Source organism: Glycine max, chromosome 17, assembly GCF_000004515.6.
Source record: "Glycine max cultivar Williams 82 chromosome 17, Glycine_max_v4.0, whole genome shotgun sequence".
Taxonomy (NCBI): Eukaryota; Viridiplantae; Streptophyta; class Magnoliopsida; order Fabales; family Fabaceae; genus Glycine; species Glycine max.
The window spans coordinates 2,680,756-2,700,668 of record NC_038253.2 but is presented as its reverse complement, the minus strand read 5'-3'; the positions used below and the strand labels follow the sequence as shown (position 1 = coordinate 2,700,668).

Here is a 19,913-nt window from a genome sequence, read left to right as displayed (position 1 = left end):
AGTGAGTAGTGACAAAAAAACTTAGCTACATTCATAAGAAATTAGTGGCAATAAACTTGGCCATATTGATAAAAATAATTAATAGTGACATGCATCATGGTGCCCATTGAAGTCAAACAACTTATGGTGGGCTTTTGTGGGCAAGGCCGGTTCCATGTGTACCATATATTTGTCTTTTCCAACAACCCCAAGTGATCTCACAGTCACTGATGTTATATGAGTAATCAACCCAATGGTTTTGGCCAAAGAGGTCGATTTTAGTAGCAGTTATGAATATGAAAATGAATGTTATTCTGTGCCTCCAGTTCCTATGTTTCTTTCTTTTAAGTACTTTGTTCATTAAAGCATCTGCAATAAATGTGGAAACATATGAATCTGATAGAATAATTGATCTTCCTGGCCAACCTTCAAGCCCATCAGTCTCACACTTTTCAGGTTACATCACTGTCAATGAAAACCATGGAAGGGCCCTTTTCTACTGGTTCTTTGAAGCTCAATCTGAACCATCCAAGAAGCCTCTCCTTCTCTGGCTCAATGGAGGTATGTGATTGTTTGCTATCAAGCTTGTCACACGTCAACCACCATTCTCATATTATTACATAGTTTTCCACTTTACAACTAAGGTTATAGCTAGATTAGAGATCTTATTATATTGATATCATTTCATTTGATTAATTTGTTTGCTTGGAAGGACCCGGATGCTCCTCTATTGGGTATGGTGGAGTTGTTGAGATTGGACCTCTTATAGTCAACAAAAATGGGGAAGGACTACATTTCAACACACACTCCTGGAATCAAGGTTTGTACATAGTACATTTGTATATTATTTCCATCTTTGGACTTTGTAGTATGTTCCTTTTTTGACAATCAATTGTTATATACAGTTCATGTTATTACTGTGCTAATAAGTATTAAGAAGGGGAGAGATTGAGGATTTATTTTGCTTGAAAATTTGAAAACCTTGCAGAAGCAAATTTGTTATTTGTGGAGTCACCTGTGGGAGTTGGATTTTCTTATACTAATACATCTTCTGATCTCACCAAATTAGAGGATAATTTTGTGGGTGAGTTTCCTTTACAGAAGATAAATTTTTCTGATTTTGTTGAATGATTAAAGTGGCCATATTTGACAAACTACTTGAATCAGCTGAGGATGCCTACATTTTCTTGGTGAATTGGCTACAAAGATTCCCACAGTTCAAATCCCGGGACTTTTTTATATCAGGAGAAAGCTATGGTGGTTAGTATTTAACTTCACTATGATATATCTCTGTCACATAGTATATTACTGGCATAACCACATTTTCATTGTCCTTATTTTCCAGGTCACTATATCCCTCAGCTTGCAGAGTTAATCTTTGATCGAAACAAAGATGGGAGCAAATACCCCTTTATTAATCTTAAAGGTTTTATTGTAAGTAAACACTCTCTAATTAGGAAGGGAAAAAAAGAGGATAAAATTTAGATGTAGTTCTTCACATGTTTTTGGCTTTATTCTCTAATAAAAAATCAAAGTTTTATCTTAGAAAAATGTTGACCTTTAACACAAATCTTTATATCGTCGGTTTTCGAGGTGAAACTTCACTTATGATTAGAGAATAACACACATTTTGTCCAAAACTAAAAATTATAGGAGAACATGCACCCCAGATGATTTCATTGCCTTCTAAATGGATATATTCAAATCTTCAGGTAGGGAACCCAGAAACTGATGATTACTATGACTATAAAGGCCTTCTTGAATATGCATGGAGCCATGCGGTTATATCAGACCAGCAATACGACAAAGCAAAACAAGTATGTGATTTTAAACAATTTGATTGGTCAAATGAATGCAACAAGGCCATGAACGAAGTCTTCCAAGATTACTCAGAAATTGACATATACAACATTTATGCCCCGTCATGTCTTCTAAACAGCACATCCTCAATAGCTGATGATAGCAACGGTAACGGCCCTGAATCATTTACTAAGGTAGATAACTACTGTCACAAATTTTTAGATTCTAAATTATAATCACTAATTAATTTGCATTTTAAGTGGTTTAAGTTGATGGAAAATTTGCTTCTTGCAGGAGAGAAATGATTATAGACTAAAGAGGATGAGAATTTTTGGGGGCTATGACCCTTGTTATTCCAATTATGTAGAAGAATACTTCAATAGAAAAGATGTTCAGTCATCTTTTCATGCAGATACTAAAAGAGACACTAACGTAGCATGGAAGGTTTGCAAGTAAGCACTAGAATTTGCTCCTTCAATGCTCTTTCTTAATTTTTACTAATGAACATTGAACATTAATTTTCGTGTTTCATTTCTTAGTAATTCCATATTGAGGACTTACAACTTCTCTGTTTTCTCGGTCCTACCTGTCTACACTAAACTCATCAAAGGTGGCCTTAAGATATGGATTTATAGGTATTTTTGGATATGCTCTCTCTTTCTCTTTTAACTAATAATTATAAAAATAACTTCTCAAATGGATAATAGTCAATGCACAAAGAAGTTATTAGATTATTATATACTATCGTGTTTATGGTTCTGTCTAATTTCTATGTAATATGTATTGAAGTTTTTTAATTTATATATAAAGTCAAATTTTTTGGTTAAAGTGTAGTCCCCAACAAATTCCATTATATCATATAAAAATTAATTGACATCATAATAATTCCCACCATCTAATAATTTTCATAACTGATACATATGGTTGTTTAGCTTTAAGATATAAAGAATGTGCATTAAATGACATGAGGGAATACAGCTTGCTTTCGGCGAAAGTGTCACGTACTCATGTGCCCTGTATGTAGGGATTATGCCCTTTACCGTGATTTCCTTTTTCGAATCATCATTCTTATATCATGACTCGCATTAATTAGGCTCTGTTTCCATTAGTTGGCCATAAAGAGTTTTTACTCGCATCTAAAAAGAATAGTACAGTACATCACAAACTTAAAGATAGAATTTCTGGTTATTTCAATTTCGTGTTTTATTTATTTTTTAATTAATTTTGTTCTTGGTACAGTGGAGACGCAGATGGAAGAGTGCCGGTGATAGGAACACGATATTGCGTTGAGGCTCTGGGATTACCTTTAAAGTCTAGGTGGCGAACTTGGTACCATGATAATCAGGTTCATGCCGTTAATCTTCCTGATTTAAGAACCGTTTTTTAATAATTATAACATAATTTACTTTTGAAAGTTATAATCTTATTTTGTAAGTACGTTAATATATTTAATATCTCAGGGTATAATAATCTTTTATGTACTTTCTATTGAAAGAAAATTATATTTGTGAATTGTTGTTGATCAAGTCATTACATGCATACAAACATACACGTGTACTAGAACCAGTGAAATTCATCGTACCAAATTGAACATAGTTTGAGAGGTAACCTTATGTATTATTCCTCATGACTCAAGAGTGAGATGTGGATACTTGGAATAGAATTCACTGTTTTTTCTTTACCCTATTTACATTGGTCTAAGTAAGTAGCATTACTCACGTATTCCTTGCACTCTAACCAGGTTGGAGGAAGGATAGTTGAATATGAAGGGTTGACATATGTGACAGTGAGAGGAGCAGGTCACTTGGTGCCACTGAACAAGCCTAGTGAAGCTCTCTCTCTAATTCATTCTTTCTTAACTGGGCAACATCTTCCTACTACTCATGGATAATCATCGTAATATATGTACAATTGTGCCAGTATTTTGGGTTGGCAATTTTTCTCTCAAGAATGAAAACCCGTGTATGATCAATATAAATAAATGAATAACAATGACATGTAGACATCCCTTAACTACAAACATTCATTTGACTCTTCTCATTAAATTATATCATTTATTATACCTGCATTTTTCTTTTCTCTCCAAGTATCAAATAGCATGTGATACTGTGATGTGAGGAACTGAGGATGTTCATACATCATTCTTTATTCTTTACCATGGATTTTGATCCTTTAGAATTAGTAGTGGAACAGCAAGAATCTAATCCGTTGAATTTGTTTTATTACATAATAAATTAATATTTTAAAACTAAATTTTATTAATTTCAATTAATAGCCTGATTAGAGAGATCGTGTTATGAAAAGGGAGATGTTGTATATGATATGCATTTGACATCCAACACACTTACTGTTTTTGCAGTAGATACAGCCTATTGCAAAAGTAAATACATCACTTTGCACTAGTATAGAATACGACCTTTGTGCGTGAAGTTTTGATGAATACCAAACAATAAAGAGCCAAGTAAAAATGAAGGATGTGACCACCGAATAAGAAAAGGTTTTGATGAAGGCCAAGTAATTAAAAAACTATTGCATCTGTCTTTTATAATAAGTTTAAAAAGTTTTCAAAACCATTGTTGGATAATTACACTTGAAAGCTATCTCTATAAGGCAAATAAATGAATATCATAATAATAAATAACATGTTTCACAATGCAAAATTGCACCTTCGGAGATTTAAAATAGGCCAAGTTCAATGGATTGGCCTAATTAATTAACTCAATGAATGGGCTTGACATTCAAAATTTAAGCCCAAACCTTTTTTGGTCCAGCCCAATTCAAAATTTTAATGATCTAGATTAAGTTGAGTTAACCTTGTTAGTCCAATTTTTTTTATTTATTTAATTTATAATTAACAAAACTGCGCATGATAAATCTAATATTATGGTACTATCATGTTGTATATATTTAGGTAACAAAACTTTGTATGTAAAAATGAAGAAAAGAGAAAAGACTGTACAAAATCTTCTAGATATTTTTTACAAAATTTACAAACTAACATTTGACTAAACACCTTTAGAATAAGTATTTCTCTAATTTGAAAGAGCATTTTGATGAAGTTAACAAAAAAAATACAAGTGAGTCAATCAAAAGATGCAGTGAATTCTCGGCTTCGAATAATAAGTTTGCCTTTACACTCTTTTATAAAGATAAGCTCAAAAGCATTATATGATATATTCTAGTTGATCATAATAAGGGACCACCACCACTATGCCTGACACCGGAAGAGCTAGAGTGAGAAATGACAATAAACTTAGCCATATTGATAAAAAGAACAGTGACATGCATCATCATGGTGCCATTGAGGTCAAACAACTTAATGAATTGATGGGCTCGTGTGGGCAAGGCTTCCAAGTGTACATTATTGGCCATTTCCAACAATTCCAATTGATCTCAATTCTCGCAGTCACCATTGTTAGAACTATAAGAGTAACTAATCAAATAGTGTTTTGACCAAAGAGGTCGATTTATTTTAGTAGCAGTTATGAACACGAACATGAATGTTATTTTGTGTCTCCAGTTCCTATGTTTCTTTCTTTTAAGTACTTTGTTCATTAAAGCATCTGCAATAAATGTGGAAACATATGAATCTGATAGAATAATTGATCTTCCTGGCCAACCTTCAAGCCCCTCAGTATCACACTTTTCAGGTTACATCACTGTCAATGAAAACCATGGGAGGACCCTTTTCTACTGGTTATTTGAAGCTCAATCTGAACCATCCAAGAAGCCTCTCCTTCTCTGGCTCAATGGAGGTCTCTGATTTTTTTGTTATCAAGCTTGTCACATGTCAACCTCCATCTTCATATTATTACTTAATTTTTAATTTTTCCTTTAAGGTTATAGTTAGATATCTTATTGTATTGATGCCATTTCATTTGATTGGTTTGTTTGGAAGGACCCGGATGCTCCTCCATTGGGTCTGGTGCAGTTGTTGAGATTGGACCTCTTATAGTCAACAAAAAATGGGGAAGGACTACATTTCAACACCTACTCCTGGAATCAAGGTTTATGCATATCTATATTATTTCCATCTTCGAATTTTGTGCCTTTCACTATCTCGTTGGTATACAAACAATTATTACTGTGCTAATAAGTACTGCTATAATAAAATAAAATAAAAGAGAGGAAAGAATGCTGATTTATTTTGCTTACTTGGAAATTTGAAACCCCTTGCCGAAGCAAATTTGTTATTTGTGGAGTCCCCTGTTGGAGTTGGATTTTTTTATACTAACACATCTTCTGATTTCACCATATTAGAGGATAATTTTGTGGGTGAGTTTCCTTTACAGAAGATAAATTTGTCTGATCTTGTTGATTATTTTAAGTTGCCATATTTGTTGACAAGCTACTTCAATCAGCTGAGGATACCTACAATTTCTTGGTGAATTGGCTACAAAGATTCCCACAGTTCAAATCTCGGGAATTTTTTATATCAGGAGAAAGCTATGGTGGTTAGTGTTTAACTTCATAATGATATTTCTCTGTCACTTACATTACTAGCATAACCACATTTTTAATGTCCATATTTTCCAGGTCACTATATCCCTCAGCTTGCAGAGTTAATCTTTGATCGAAACAAAGATAGAAACAAATACCCCTCTATTAATCTTAAAGGTTTTATTGTAAGTAAATCCTCCCAAACCAAGGAGAAAAAGGAAGAAAAAAAGAAGATAATTCAGATGCAAGTGTTTTTAGCATTATTCTCCAATCAAAAATCAGAGTTTTACACTTTTACTTCAGTAACCTATGCAGACCTTTAATATAAACCTTTATTACTTGGATTAGTGAAACTCCACTTATGAATTGTGAATAGAGAACAACACCAATATCAATATCACATAAGGAAATATATCTATGTTTTGGGAAAAAGAAAAAAAAATACAGGAAAGTGCACCCCCAGATGATTTCATTGCTCTCTAAGTGGATATATTCACATATTCAGGTAGGGAACCCAGAAACTGGTGATTACTATGACTATAAAGGGGTGCTGGAATATGCATGGAGTCACGCAGTTATATCAGACCAGCAATACGACAAAGCAAAACAATTATGTGATTTTAAACAATTTGATTGGCCTAATGAATGCAACAAGGCCATGAACGAAGTCTTCCTAGATTACTCCGAAATTGACATATTCAACATTTATGCCCCGGCATGTCGTCTAAACAGCACATCCTCAATAGCTGATCATAGCAACAGTAACAATCCTGAATCATCAACCAAGGTATATAATTAATTAATGTCACACATTATAGTGATGATCATACTGATTTTCATATCAAGTGGTTTAAGTTGAGAGAAAATTTGCTTCTTGCAGGAGAGAAATGATTATAGACTGAGGATGAGAATTTTTGGGGGCTATGACCCTTGTTATTCCAATTATGCAGAAGAATATTTCAGTAGAAAAGATGTTCAGTCATTTTTCATGTAGATATCAGAAGAGGCACTAACGTTAACGTAACATGGAAGGTTTGCAAGTAAGCACTAGAATTAGCTCCTTCATTAATTTTCTTAATTTTTAGCAATGAATATTGAATGTTAATTAATTTCTGTGTTTCTTTGCTTAGTAATTCCATATTCGAAGCTTACAACATCTCTGTTTTTGGGTCCTACCTATCTACACCAAACTCATCAAGGGTGGGCTTAAGATATGGATTTACAGGTATTCTTAGTTGTATTCTCTCTCTAATGATAAAATAACTCCTAAAAATGAAAAGAAAAAGGAACACTACATTTATTCCTCTGTGATTATATGCTTCATAAGTTATGCATATGGTTGTTCAGCTTTAGATATAAACACGTTGCATTGAATGACATGAGGGAATTATTTGCTTTCGGCTAAAGGGTCACGCACTCATATGCTCTGTTACAAAAGTTGAATATAAAAAAAATTGATAGTGCTAATTAAAAATATATTTAAGATTTATATTTCTCACTTTTTTTTATTATATATACATGTCTAAAAAATGCACCACGCAATTAGAGCTTCAATTGGGTTTTGTAACAAAATAATTTTATTTGACTCGAATAAAATTATTTTTAATAAAATATATTTGTAATCTAAAAAGAAAAATTTAGGTGTAATAATATTTTATGTAAGGTTTTTTAAAAGAAAATGATATTTGTGAGTGAAGTGTTGATCAAGAGCCAATAAATGCATACAAACATACACGTGTAAAATCAGTATAATTCATCATACCAAAGTTCACATATATGCATGAACATAGTTTGACAATGACAAGTACCCTTATGCCTCGAGAATGAGGTGGATAGTTTAGAATTGACTGTGTCTGTGTTTATCTTTAGGACCATGTATTTTAGCGTTAGTCATCTATTCCAAAATAAATATATTCCCTATACTGTATATTGATTTTGTGGAATTTGATAGAATGGGTGAAAATGAAACAATGCAGGTTTGAGGAAGAATAGTGGAATATGAAGGGTTGACATATGTGACAGTGAGAGGAGCAGGTCACATGGTGCCACTTAAGAAGCCCAGTGAAGCTCTCTCCCTCATTCAGCATCTTCCTACTACTCGTGGATAGTCAGCGCTAGCTATGCACTTGTGCCAGCATTTTTTGTTGCCAATTTTTCTCACGAGAATCATAATCATGCGTATCAATATTAATAAATGAAAAACACAATGCCAAAAATTAAATGTATCCATGCAATCAACTCGCACTTAATTACTTAAAACTTGAACAACATATAAATAAAAATAACCTACAAACTTAATACCTTAAAGTCGTCTAAGTTAACTCGATCGTGTAATTGCCTCATGATTTATTAACGAAGATCTTTCCATTGTTTTACCCCCTTCCTATTCCTAATATATATTTTCCCTCATCATGTAAAACTTTGCTCCTCTAATAAAGTTCTAACATTGACCTTTCAAAAGTATGGTTCGCCGGAGGGTCAATTGTTTCAATTTGCAAAAGATGAAGGCGTTCTAAAGAATTTGGGTTCCTCTTTTTTGGTGCGGCCTGCTAAGGCCCAAGTGAGGATCTTCAATAGGAAGGCTTGGGATAAATCACTATATGGCACAAATAACAACGAAGAAAATTTGAAATATTTAGGCAGCAGCATTAATTCAAATTTCCAATTTAAGAAAAAGTGAGATGCATTTTTTGGCCCTCCTTTTAAAAGTGTTCCTATCTGAACATGGGCTTGACAGATAATAGTAGTAGATTGAACCACAAATTATATGTACCCTGTCATTTGACTTAATTAGCGTCTCCATCATAAAATTAAATGTTCCTTTCAAACAGAAACACGACTCTAAATTACCCCTTTCCCTCGTCTCACGTATGCCATGCATTGATGCAAAGGAAAGGCACACGCCTCTGCGAAGAGGATTACGTGAAGAATTTGGAAAGAGAGTACAATAAGCACCTCTTGGCATATTCTAAACGAAACAAATAATATTACATAGCATATTCTCTTTCTTCCGCTTCATATTTTAAAGACATTCACTATTTTTTTTTAATGAACTACAGCGAATAAATCATTAAAAAAATATAAAAGTGCATTAATTGTATGAGCATAATCAGATCCCGATGAACAACATCATATATACAAAATTGCAAATAAAATTTTACTTTATACTTGTATTTATTTTTTTGCACTAATTACATGATCATCCTCCACCACTTCTCTTCCTTTGCTTCTTCCTTATTGGCTTCTTTCCCTGCTTCAAACAATGACAATGGAAAAGACATAGACAAACCAACCAAAGACTTGAAAGTGATGACAGGAGCTTCTGGATTGTCCTTAACAAAAATCTCGTTCAAAGTGAACCAAAGCAAGAAGTCCCTAGCCTTCACCCCAGTGAGATTCTTAATCTTGTTTGGCTCCACATAAGCAGTGACCACTGTATCATAGCAAACAAGTATTTTATCAAACCATTGCTCTCTCTTCTTCTCGAGCTTCAGCCAAACAAAGCCTATTTCCTTGACATAACCACATTCCTCAATGTCTTGAATGGTTAATAACCCATCAGGTAGACCTATTTCTGCCAGCAACAAAGAGAACTTCTCCCTGCAAACTTTGTCCCCATAGTAAACCTCAGCTTTGGACTTCAACTCATCTGTTAAGAGAGACATCGGTTGTCCTAATTTGTGCATTATGAATTGCTGTTTATATGTTTATATATAGAAGCTTGGCTTGTATAATAAATTGGCCTATATATATATGGTGGTGCATGTGTATGGTGTTTATTAGATGAGCTTGGACATTAAGAGAGTGGATAAATTTTGAGGCCTTCACCGCTTTCGCCGAATTGAGGTTTTATAATATACTTTTGTTATATATATACCTGAAATATGCGACCGAATTGAACATACGAGGGTATATTAGGTATCACCAATACTTCATGATGGGACCAAACAGTTTATTCTTCTTTCTTTCTTCCCAGACGGTCTGAGATAAGTCTAGTAAGGATTAATAATTCTAAATTCCACCATCCTCTTGATAATTACTGAATTATTTTTGTTATATTAATATTAAGATATTGAATAAGTTTATTTTATATTAATAGGTTTTTATTAAGTAATAAAAAATTATCAAATTAATATCATAGGAGCACATAATGAAAGGTAAATACAACGAATTTTACATGAAAAATGCTCGGTAAAGGAATAAATTGTAGTGTATAATTCTAGATGCCATTAAAATGATTAGATAATTAAAAAAATTATATGAAAGAGACACTACCAAAAAAAACCTTAATAATGACGGAAATAGTCTGTGTATGAAAGAGACCGATTTTATTGTCTAGAGGTGAAAAAAATTTGGCCTTTCAGAGACAAAATTGATCCGTAACAACATTCTCCATCTCTGAATACGTCTCTGCACACATAAACATTTTTTTAAAAAAAATGTTAGAGACAAAATCATTTCTTCTAGAAGTAAAAATAATAAATCTGTGCAAATATTATTATTCTTAATACACCTAATATTAAAGATAGTTAAAATGAAATTCACCAATTTTTGTTTCAAATTCCAAATTCTCTAATAAAAAAGGCTTCAAGATCAAGTACACATGAATAACATCCATTCACTCTGGCAGAGTTTACGAATCACATTGAAGAGCTCACAAATAAGCTAGGAAGGGAAGGAACAAAAAGTGAGGGTCTTATAGTTTCTCCATCGGAAGGTGTTGAGAGTAAAGTGTTAGGTAATGTGCTTGTTGTTGACCAAGATTCACTTTTTATGCAAGGATGCCAAGGGAAATACTGAGGATATTAGATGGATCAGGTAATGAAAATGTCCCTGGTGACTTCTACCTTAGATGAGCAAATGATCGTATAGTTAGATCTTTCTTAACAGATGCGGCATAAGTTAATGGGTAGGTCTTACTTTTTAGGTAAAAATTTCAATTTTAGTTTCCTTTTAAATTTATTTACGAATTTAGTCCTTTAGTTATGTCAAATTTTATAAATCTGATATTCAAACCCATATTTAAACGTTGACGGTCACAAAGAAATGTTGATCGTCATGTGTCACGTTCCAATTGGACATGAAAAGGTGTGTCCAAGAGTCAATTCTAACATTTTTCTATCCATTGTCCAATCAAAACAGTCAACATTTTTTTGTGTCAGTCAATGTTCAACTTTGGGCTTGTGGACCACATTTATAGGGATTTGACATAATTGGGGAACTAAATTCGTGAATAAATTTAAAGGGGACTAAAATCGAAATTGGAGACAAGTAGGAAAACCAAAATACAATTTTGCCTACTTTTTATTTAATGAAGTCTACTTATAATTTTATTTTTTTAATAAATTTTAATTAGTAAAAATATAATGTACAAATAAGAGTATACTAAAAAGTTTTATATTAATACTCCTATGTTTTAATAGTTTATCTGCTCTGACACTATATATATCTTCAAAATATTGTGCCTGTCATGGGCAACATTTAACAATAAGTACTATATATATCTCTCATATTAATGATTGATTGAGGTAACATACTAGTAAGACACACAACTCAAACTCATATACAGAGGGAAAAAAATTTAAGGAAGAGAGAGAAGGATTTTTCTCGATGCATAATGAAAAACCATATATATAGAGTTGGAGGGAGACAAGTTAACGTTATAAATAAATATAATAGGAACGTTAATAATAAAAACCTAATTAAACAAATTAATTATAAACGGTGAACCAATTAATGGTAATTGAAAATTGAAAATGGGGTAAGTTTTAAAAAAAGTTGATGTAACATGTGCTAAATTAATTTGTATTTAAAGGTAAAATTTGTCAAAAATTAAAAAATTTAGAGTAAAAAGTGCAATTAACACAAAAAATTATTATGGCTTATTTCAATCCTTCTTTTGAAGAAAGAGCTGAATGCAAGAGATTAACCAGGTTTTTCTGGTGATGACTGATGAACCAATTAATGAAACCTTCTTCTGTAGATTGTAATTTAGGAATCCTGTTGTTGGATTTTGAACTGCCTGATGCCGCACTTCCTATATAACCTCTGAGGATCATTATTTTTATTCGTTGGGCTTAAAAAGTAGATGTTACACTGTTGTAGTGTTGTTCTCTGATGTACTAGTACTAGTCAACTACAGGTCCATATATTTAACTTTTAATGAACCTTCCTAATCTTACCAATTAGAAAATTAGCCCTTCTATTTTTTTTGTTGCTATCCTCTATCAATTTTCACCCATATACATATATCAACATATATTAAGCACACGGGTCACCCAATTATATTTGTGCATGTGCCGCAGCTTGTAGCTGGCCTTCTAGGAGTAGAGGCAGGCCAAGATGCAGTTGTTCGAGCAATGTTATATGAACGGGTGAATCCATATAAAGTGACTGTGGAAGAGTTCACCAATCGCATTTCAAACCTCAGAAACAAGCTAGGCAACCAACGAACAAAAGATGAGGGTCTTGTACGTAGTTCCTCAATCGGAAGGTTATGAGGGAAAAGTTTCAGGAAATTAATGTGCTTGCTGCTGATAAAGATTCACTTTCATATTCAAGAAATGTACAAGAAATATTGAGGATACTAAATGGAGGTAATGAACGTGTCCCGGGTAGCTTCTTCTCTAAAGGAGCAAATGGCCGTCTAGCCAAATCTTACTTAGGAGCAACCTAAATTATGTACATCTTCAAACCATCTTATATCTGTTTTACAGGCAACATGCTATAATTAAATAAGCAATATATATGTTGCATTGAATTCATTATCAGAAAATTAATTACCTTATTTTATATATATATATATATATATATAGTATAGGCACTAATCACAGGTTTTTTAATTTGTTGCTTCAAAACCGCCATTGCAAATTAATTCTAAACAATATATTTCTATATAATATAATTAATAAAATATCCTTTATGTACCAAAAAATAATATCTGCTATAATTTTTAATTTATTTTCATTTATAAAATTTGCGTAAATTTAAAAATATTCGTACAATGTATAAAAAATAATGTAAAGTAATTATTATTTATTTTGAGATAAAGAAAGTGTCTCTCTTATTTCATTGCTGGTGATAAAATAAGGTTATTTCAAGGTAAACACATTTTAAATCCTCTTTTAATTAATTTGTGTGATGAATATACGTTGTGTTGTGTAGTAGTATTGTTTGGTAAGGACAGAGAACCTTTCCTATAAAATTCACCCCATCGAATATATCTCTAATTGAAAATAAAAAGAGGAAAATACAATTCTAAATTATGTATTCTAAGTTATAATAAATGAATAAATTATTTTTAAATGATTTCTCATTCAATAATGTAAAATTTACACGATCGCTGTATCTATTTGCAGTTTTGTGTTTTTTAGGAAAATCTATTTGCCGTAACGGATTAACAAATTTGGAATTGTGTTGTTAACATTAATTGAAAAAAATATATAATATCGGGAATAAGAATGTATCCTTTTATTTATTATTTTCAAGTAAACATGAATCAATATTTTTTTAATGATATTTTTAAGGAGAATCACAGTTTTATTATTTAGGTTTAATTATTTATTTTAACGTATAGTTTTATGATTTATTTTTTTAGTTCATATAGATTGAAAATAATTTTTATAATTTACATCTTAATTTTCTTTTAATTCTTAATTTGAAAGTGATTGTTAATTCTTATCATTTGTATTTTAATTCTCTTAGTTTGAAAATTATTTTTTTAATTTTTATATTTTATATTTTAATTCCTTCTTAGTTATTTTCATCAAAATATAAATAATATTATTAATTACAAACATATTAATAAATAATTTATAATTAATTTATTACAATATAATTTATAATAAAAAATAATTGATAATTTATTACTAATTATTTTTATATATTTTTTTAATAAGGAATAAAAGGTAATTAAAATACAAATTATAATAAAACTAAAAAGATTATTCTTAAATCATATAAACTAAAAGAAAATTAAAATATACATGATAACGATAAAAAAATATTTTTAAATTATAAGAAATAAAAAAATTAAAAGATAAAAAAACACTTTTAAAACTATAATAATTAAAAACATATGAATTGTAGGATCAACCAAATAATTTAATCTATTATTTATTATGCTTTGACCGCTTATATATACGCACGAATCACAAATCGTAACATTGGCATGAACGATAACACTGAACTAGCTCTCACGTTTGTGCTTGCACTTGCACCTCTCCAACGATAACAACGACGAGCACAAGATCCAGGTAAGCTCTTCTCTCAGATCTCATCCGAATCCTTCATCTCTCCAACTTGAATCTCATTTTTCATTCCTTCGTCGATCGATTTTCACCTGGTTTGATAGGGATTGCGTGTTCTTTTTTCTTCCTTGATTTGTAGTTTTCTAATCCACTCTGAATGTGTGTGTGAACTGTGAAGTGTAAGACTGTTCAGTTTGTAGTCATCGACTCGATTCGATAAACTGAATCGGTTGTTTAAGAGATTGAGCTATATTTCGCGTAATCTTGTGTTGAATTAAATTAATAATTTCTAGCTAAGTACTAGCTCTAAACAAAATTTGCATCTCATGTACAAGCTTCAACATCGATGTTAGGGCAAACAGCAAAAAGTGTACATAGCAGAATGTTAGATCTGAATTCTCACCGTTTAGCATTGAACTTCATGTTATTAATCACGGTTTGGTGTTTGAAAGAGCAACCGTGTTTAATCTAGAGTAAAAAGATATTTGATCTTTGGACATGCACTTTGCTTGCAATTTAGTTCCTATTTCAAATTATGTATATTGTTCAGTCCGTGAATCATTCAAGTTTGTTCCGTTGGTCCCTACCAGATAGATAAAATGGAGAATTTAAAATAAGTTTGAAACGATTGAATTATAACTTAATTTAAATCAAGGACTAAATACTTAATTTAAATCAAGGACTTAATTTATATATATATGGTGTTCTCTGCTTTTACCATTTTATTCGGTTAATTTTTACATAGTTTAGAAGATTGGGAAAAAAAGTTTCTTAAGAGGGTGGGTAATCACAAAGTTGTTGGTCTTTATGGTACTCTTATTGAAATATGGAAATGTGTAGGAAAGGATATCATTTGGCTCGTTAAACTATTTAATAGAATTTTGAAATCTAAGAAAATGCCAAATGAGTGGAGGATGAACACTTTAGTTCCTATATATAAAGAACAAAGAAGATATTCATATTGTTTGAACTACAGAAGAATAAAACTTATAAGCCACACTAAGAAGTTGTAGGAAAAAATGATTGAACATAGATTAAGAGAATATTAGATAATCATTTAGATTTATGCTAGAACAGTTTACAACAAAAACTATTTACCTTTTACAGGAGTTGATGGAAAGGTACTGAAAGGTAGTGCTGAAGTAAAGAAAGACATATGAGTTTTATTAACTTGAAATAAACTATATGATTGAGTGCCAAAAAAAGTGTTGTTGAAAGTTTAGGAAAAGAAAGATGTTTGCATGACTTATATCCAGGCAATACAAAATATGTATGATTCGCTAACTAGTGTGATTTATGTAATTGATTTCACTTGGTAGGATTAGGCTATTGTTGTAGTTTTTTTAGAAGTTTCACTTGAACACCACTTAGCTGAACTTTTACTTGTGCATGTATGTGTATCTGTGAACAATGCTACCTGTTAGTTATTAATGACTCTACTTAAGTAATAGGTTGGAATTCATGACTTTATGGTCCAATCACACTAGCTCATGCCCCCTTTGAAATTACTTATTGTTAAAAACAGCACAATAGTTATTGATATTTCATATTTATTTAAAAACTCAGCAACACGATTTATTTATATTTTACCCATAACTATCCAATAGTTATTGATATTTCGTTTAACAGTTACATATTATTCGAGTAGACAAGGCAGGCACATAGTATGGCTGGACCTTTTGAGTTGGGTTCATCAAAGAAGAAACCAGGGGATGGAGTGAATGATTTACTCACTTTTAATGCTGAAAATATGCAAAGCAACATGAAAATTATTTATTACAGGTTTGTTTTGGCAGCAGATTTGTTTAATGCTTTATTGAATGAATTCATTTAGTTAGGGGCCTTATACTTGGTTTGAAACGGGGAGGGGGGTTGTTCCTTTCTTTCTCTCCCAGTTTATGGGGTTCCACACACCAGCTAACAGAGAGAAAGGAAAGAAGGGTATCCAAAATTTGTGAGGTACTAATTTGAATACAAATGGTTTGGCATGGTATGTTTCTATGTGCAAATGGTCATCGGTATGCATGAGATGTACATACAGAGAACTCTTAGAAAAAGAGGAGTGGAGGGAGTTTTTATTTTTTTAAGTAATCTGCTTAACTGTATTTAAGGTTCACCTTCAAAATATTTCCTATCTCTGTTGCAGCCGAACATTTTTGTCTATAATTGGTGGAGTTGTTGCTGGAATTTTGGGGTTCACAAGCTTGAAAGGATTTGTATTTTACTTCCTTCTCATGATGGTTACTTCACTTGGGCTTGTAGCCAAAGCCAGATTTTCAATCCACTCCTACTTTGACTCCTCGAATCGAGTTCTACTTGATGGCTTCCTAGGTGGTCTAATGGTAGGTTTTCTTTTTGTTTATATGCGCTCTGGTTTGTGTATGGCGGACATCTTTTGTTTGATAAAACAAGAAAGTTTGTTAGATAACAAAGGTAGAGAAGTACATAAAAACAGAGGACAAAAATAGATATTAAAGTTCAAAAACAGTGCTTGAACCTTTAGTGTTGTAGTTTTGGATGTGAAATCGAAGGAGGGAAGCAAGATAAAATATGCTAGGCATCCTCCATAAAGAGAATATACCCCACCCTTTGGCCTATGATCCTCCCAGGATCCATAAAGATTACCATGCCCATTCAACATTCCAGCCATACTAACTTGTCAGCGTTGACCAAAAAAGAAAGGTGCATCCCGAAAGACACATGCTAACTTGTTTTCTATGATCATCTCCAATTCAGCCACTACACTAACACGGTGATTTTATTTTTTTGAGCCAATTCTAAATTTTAGCTTAAACTGTCACATATGAGGGTACCGTTACCATCTTCAATGCTAAAAAAAAGGGAAGATCCTGTGATCTTCTCTAGACATGTTTTTATTCTATGATCTCTATCTTAGCAAACTCATACCATAAAGTCTACAGTTGTTGGATTTTGCTATTACTCATCAAATAAAGAAATGTTATTTATTTTGTTTTAAATTCATTTCTTGATTAGCTATCGAGTATGTGTCTACTTCATCAGTCAGTTATTATAAAATCGATATTTACATTTTTATTAAAAAAAATAACTTGCTTATAATATCGATTGTATATCTTAAAATATGCCAAGTTGCCAACTTCTGCACATATTTGTAGTTGCTTCCTAAGAACTGTGTTTGGGACTCGATATTTTGATCAACATTGATGAACTATTTGTTAAACGTCAAACAAAATGCTAAAAAGATAAAGTGGGAGGTTTGCCCAATACAAAATATACTTGAATACCTATTAAAATAAGCCCTTCTTTGTAATCGCGTAGAGAATGTAAAGTGAAGAAGATTTGTGTAATTTTTTAAACCAGAGATCTTGTTATTATGTTTTGTAGACCCTATGTTATTGGGTCAGCATTACAATATATTTTTCCTTTTTCTTGGTTAAGCTACATTTTTATTTAGATTGTAATTTTTGTATTTCTGTCGTTTGTGCTGCTTGTGTTCATGTATTCAGTTCCCTAACTTTGTTCTTTAACTTCTGCAGTCATTCGTGCTGTTCTGGACGTATCCTTCTCTTTTATAATACTTGGTAAAGTTTCATCTCTGTTTCAATTTATATCTGTCCCAAATAAATTGCTTATATATATGACTATTATTTAAGATAATTAGGTTTTCCTAAACTTTCAACGGAACTTCACTCGTGAATGTGATAAGTTTTTGGGTGACTGAAATTTTAAGTAGTGATCCTAAATTTAAGTTAAATAAAATGGTGGAAAATTTGTGATGCTCTTGAGAAGCCATTGTCAAGGAAAAAATTCCTCCAAAATTACCTTATTAGAGCATGGACAATAGTTGTTTATATAAGTTGCTTATCATAATTTTGTGGGTCTTATAATTTCATTTAATTTTCGCATTTTAAACAAAAATTTCCTCCCATACTAAGATTGTTAAAGTGAGTGCTTAAATTAATTTTATGGTTCCTACAATGCTTGAAAATATATTATTTATGATATAATGTTGTTAAGCAACTGTGCTTATATAAGCAATTTCACGTCATATGTTTCTGTAGAAAAAAAATACTTAAGCATAAGTTGCTCAAAATTAAGCATCTCATTGGAGATGTTCTTCTAATAATTAAACATTTTTTTTTGACAAAAGTTTCTTTATTAAAATAAGAGTTAAAATATAATTGTAAATATATTTATAAATATTTAGGTGAGATGGTAACAAATGAGTATAACTGAGGGAGGGGAAATTAAAATTCTTAATTTTTTTAAAGTATCATATTTTGAGATAAATTAAAAAATAAAACGGAGTGTATCTAGACTCGTAGCTGAATTCTTGCCTATCATTTTGTGCTTCTTTGACAAAATAAAGATTTGCATTCGACATTGTACATATATTTTGACGGAGGATCGTGCACAAAATGTCTCTAAAGAAGGCAATTGTTGGCTTCTGACTTCTGTTGCTGCTTTAAGAAGGCAATTGTTCTTTATCTTGATTCTTGACATAATGCATGTACTTCATCAAGTTATTGGATAGCTCTCATTATGTTGCCAGTTTTTAAACTTTGTAAGCTCTACTTGCTAATGCTATAAGACCGGTCCTGAAATTTTATGGACCAAACTGAAGCAATTATATTACTTAGTTCTAAATTTTACGGTCACAATGTTTCCAGTTTTTTTTTTTACCAAAAAAAATAGTTTGTTTCATCTGAATTCTGTCAAAAAAATAATGTATAATCTGAATAATGGAATGTGAAAGTAATGTCATCTCTCTTTTTGTGGCTGTCAAGTTGATCTCCAGGAGAATATTCTTGAAGCTTTTTTCTCCAGAGCTTATTATTGAAGATCTTTGTTTTGTAAGATAGAGTGAATTGCTCTTCTAAAAAAAAATATATATGATAGATTGCAATTTACCAAACTTATTTCCAGTGCTTGATACAACTTCAGTGAGAATAAAATCTCTCGCAGTATTATATGATTGAGCTCCTGATTGCATGGGTATGCAATCTGAATTGTGTTACCCAAGAAATATCGCATACCAATACCAGTAACCGTCTATCAAGCTTCTACGTCTTGTATATGATAATTTATACATATATTAAAAATAATCGGCTCCTTTTATACTTAAAGAAAATCGTTATAATAGTTAATTGAGTAATTTGTTATACACATGCACATCTTCACGAGTTTAACTTTCTATAGTTATAATTTAAAGTTTCTTTTTCTTCACTTAAAATGAGTCTAATCTAATTAATTTTATGTGTAGAGACAATGTTATTTAAAGTAGATATTCATATTGGTTTAAAATGAACTTCACTTCAATTATAACTAAATATGTATATTTTAACATTATTTTGGAAACTAAATTTGTACTTTCAGTAAAAAAAAATGTAACTATTGAACACTGAATGACTAGGCTTCAAATAATATTTGGTTAAAAAAGGTTTCAAATAATATACTCTTTTTAAT

At 31.5% G+C, this 19,913-nt stretch overlaps 4 protein-coding genes and 1 pseudogene across 8 annotated transcripts; 4 read left to right on the top strand and 1 right to left on the bottom strand.

The window, feature by feature from the left end:
* Positions 1–196: 196 nt before the first annotated feature.
* On the top strand, positions 197–3,839 carry LOC100815141 (serine carboxypeptidase-like 33). Its single transcript, XM_003550520.4, has 10 exons — positions 197–540; positions 692–799; positions 968–1,063; positions 1,147–1,239; positions 1,325–1,413; positions 1,692–1,973; positions 2,074–2,231; positions 2,319–2,414; positions 3,019–3,124; positions 3,521–3,839. Exons 1-10 carry the CDS (start codon positions 270–272, stop codon positions 3,668–3,670), a joined length of 1,449 nt encoding a protein of 482 aa, XP_003550568.2. The 5' UTR covers positions 197–269; the 3' UTR covers positions 3,671–3,839.
* A 1,129-nt stretch (positions 3,840–4,968) lies between these two features.
* LOC112997693 (uncharacterized) lies at positions 4,969–5,905 on the top strand. 2 transcript variants are annotated; one of them, XM_026126550.2, is made up of 3 exons: positions 4,969–5,193; positions 5,430–5,534; positions 5,678–5,905. In XM_026126550.2, exons 1-3 carry the CDS (start codon positions 4,990–4,992, stop codon positions 5,732–5,734), a joined length of 366 nt encoding a protein of 121 aa, XP_025982335.1. In that variant the 5' UTR covers positions 4,969–4,989; the 3' UTR covers positions 5,735–5,905. The 2 variants fall into 2 exon arrangements, with proteins under 2 accessions (XP_025982335.1, XP_025982334.1); XM_026126549.2 differs by having other exon boundaries at positions 4,969–5,208.
* On the top strand, positions 5,745–7,624 carry LOC100814616 (serine carboxypeptidase-like 26; annotated as a pseudogene).
* Positions 7,625–9,289: 1,665 nt separating this feature from the next.
* On the bottom strand, positions 9,290–10,051 carry LOC100816575 (uncharacterized). Its single transcript, XM_003550883.5, has one exon. The coding sequence runs from the start codon at positions 9,903–9,905 to the stop codon at positions 9,411–9,413; it is 495 nt and encodes a 164-aa protein (XP_003550931.1). The 5' UTR covers positions 9,906–10,051; the 3' UTR covers positions 9,290–9,410.
* A 4,291-nt stretch (positions 10,052–14,342) lies between these two features.
* LOC100306572 (uncharacterized) lies at positions 14,343–19,362 on the top strand. 4 transcript variants are annotated; one of them, XM_041010862.1, is made up of 5 exons: positions 14,343–14,474; positions 16,098–16,250; positions 16,615–16,810; positions 17,984–18,028; positions 19,235–19,362. In XM_041010862.1, exons 2-4 carry the CDS (start codon positions 16,135–16,137, stop codon positions 18,020–18,022), a joined length of 351 nt encoding a protein of 116 aa, XP_040866796.1. In that variant the 5' UTR covers positions 14,343–14,474; positions 16,098–16,134; the 3' UTR covers positions 18,023–18,028; positions 19,235–19,362. The 4 variants fall into 4 exon arrangements, with proteins under 4 accessions (XP_040866796.1, NP_001387397.1, NP_001387398.1 ...); NM_001400468.1 differs by lacking the exon at positions 19,235–19,362 and adding an exon at positions 18,817–19,217 and having other exon boundaries at positions 14,384–14,474; positions 16,117–16,250; positions 17,984–18,003; NM_001400469.1 differs by lacking the exon at positions 19,235–19,362 and adding an exon at positions 18,817–19,217 and having other exon boundaries at positions 14,384–14,474; positions 16,117–16,250.
* Positions 19,363–19,913: the final 551 nt, after the last annotated feature.

Bases quoted from the DNA above. Each gene is read 5' to 3' on its own strand.
- LOC100815141 (XM_003550520.4), top strand. From the start codon at position 270: ATGAATATGAAAATGAATGTTATTCTGTGCCTCCAGTTCCTATGTTTC. The intron at 1,064-1,146 runs GTGAGTTTCCTT...TACTTGAATCAG, and splicing joins ATTAGAGGATAATTTTGTGG to CTGAGGATGCCTACATTTTC. The intron at 1,414-1,691 runs GTAAGTAAACAC...TCAAATCTTCAG, and splicing joins TTAATCTTAAAGGTTTTATT to GTAGGGAACCCAGAAACTGA.
- LOC112997693 (XM_026126549.2), top strand. From the start codon at position 4,990: ATGCCTGACACCGGAAGAGCTAGAGTGAGAAATGACAATAAACTTAGC. The intron at 5,209-5,429 runs GTAACTAATCAA...CACACTTTTCAG, and splicing joins CCATTGTTAGAACTATAAGA to GTTACATCACTGTCAATGAA. The intron at 5,535-5,677 runs GTCTCTGATTTT...TTTGTTTGGAAG, and splicing joins CCTTCTCTGGCTCAATGGAG to GACCCGGATGCTCCTCCATT.
- LOC100816575 (XM_003550883.5), bottom strand. From the start codon at position 9,905: ATGCACAAATTAGGACAACCGATGTCTCTCTTAACAGATGAGTTGAAG.
- LOC100306572 (NM_001400468.1), top strand. From the start codon at position 16,135: ATGGCTGGACCTTTTGAGTTGGGTTCATCAAAGAAGAAACCAGGGGAT. The intron at 16,811-17,983 runs GTAGGTTTTCTT...TAACTTCTGCAG, and splicing joins GCTTCCTAGGTGGTCTAATG to TCATTCGTGCTGTTCTGGAC. The intron at 18,004-18,816 runs GTATCCTTCTCT...GACAAAATAAAG, and splicing joins TCATTCGTGCTGTTCTGGAC to ATTTGCATTCGACATTGTAC.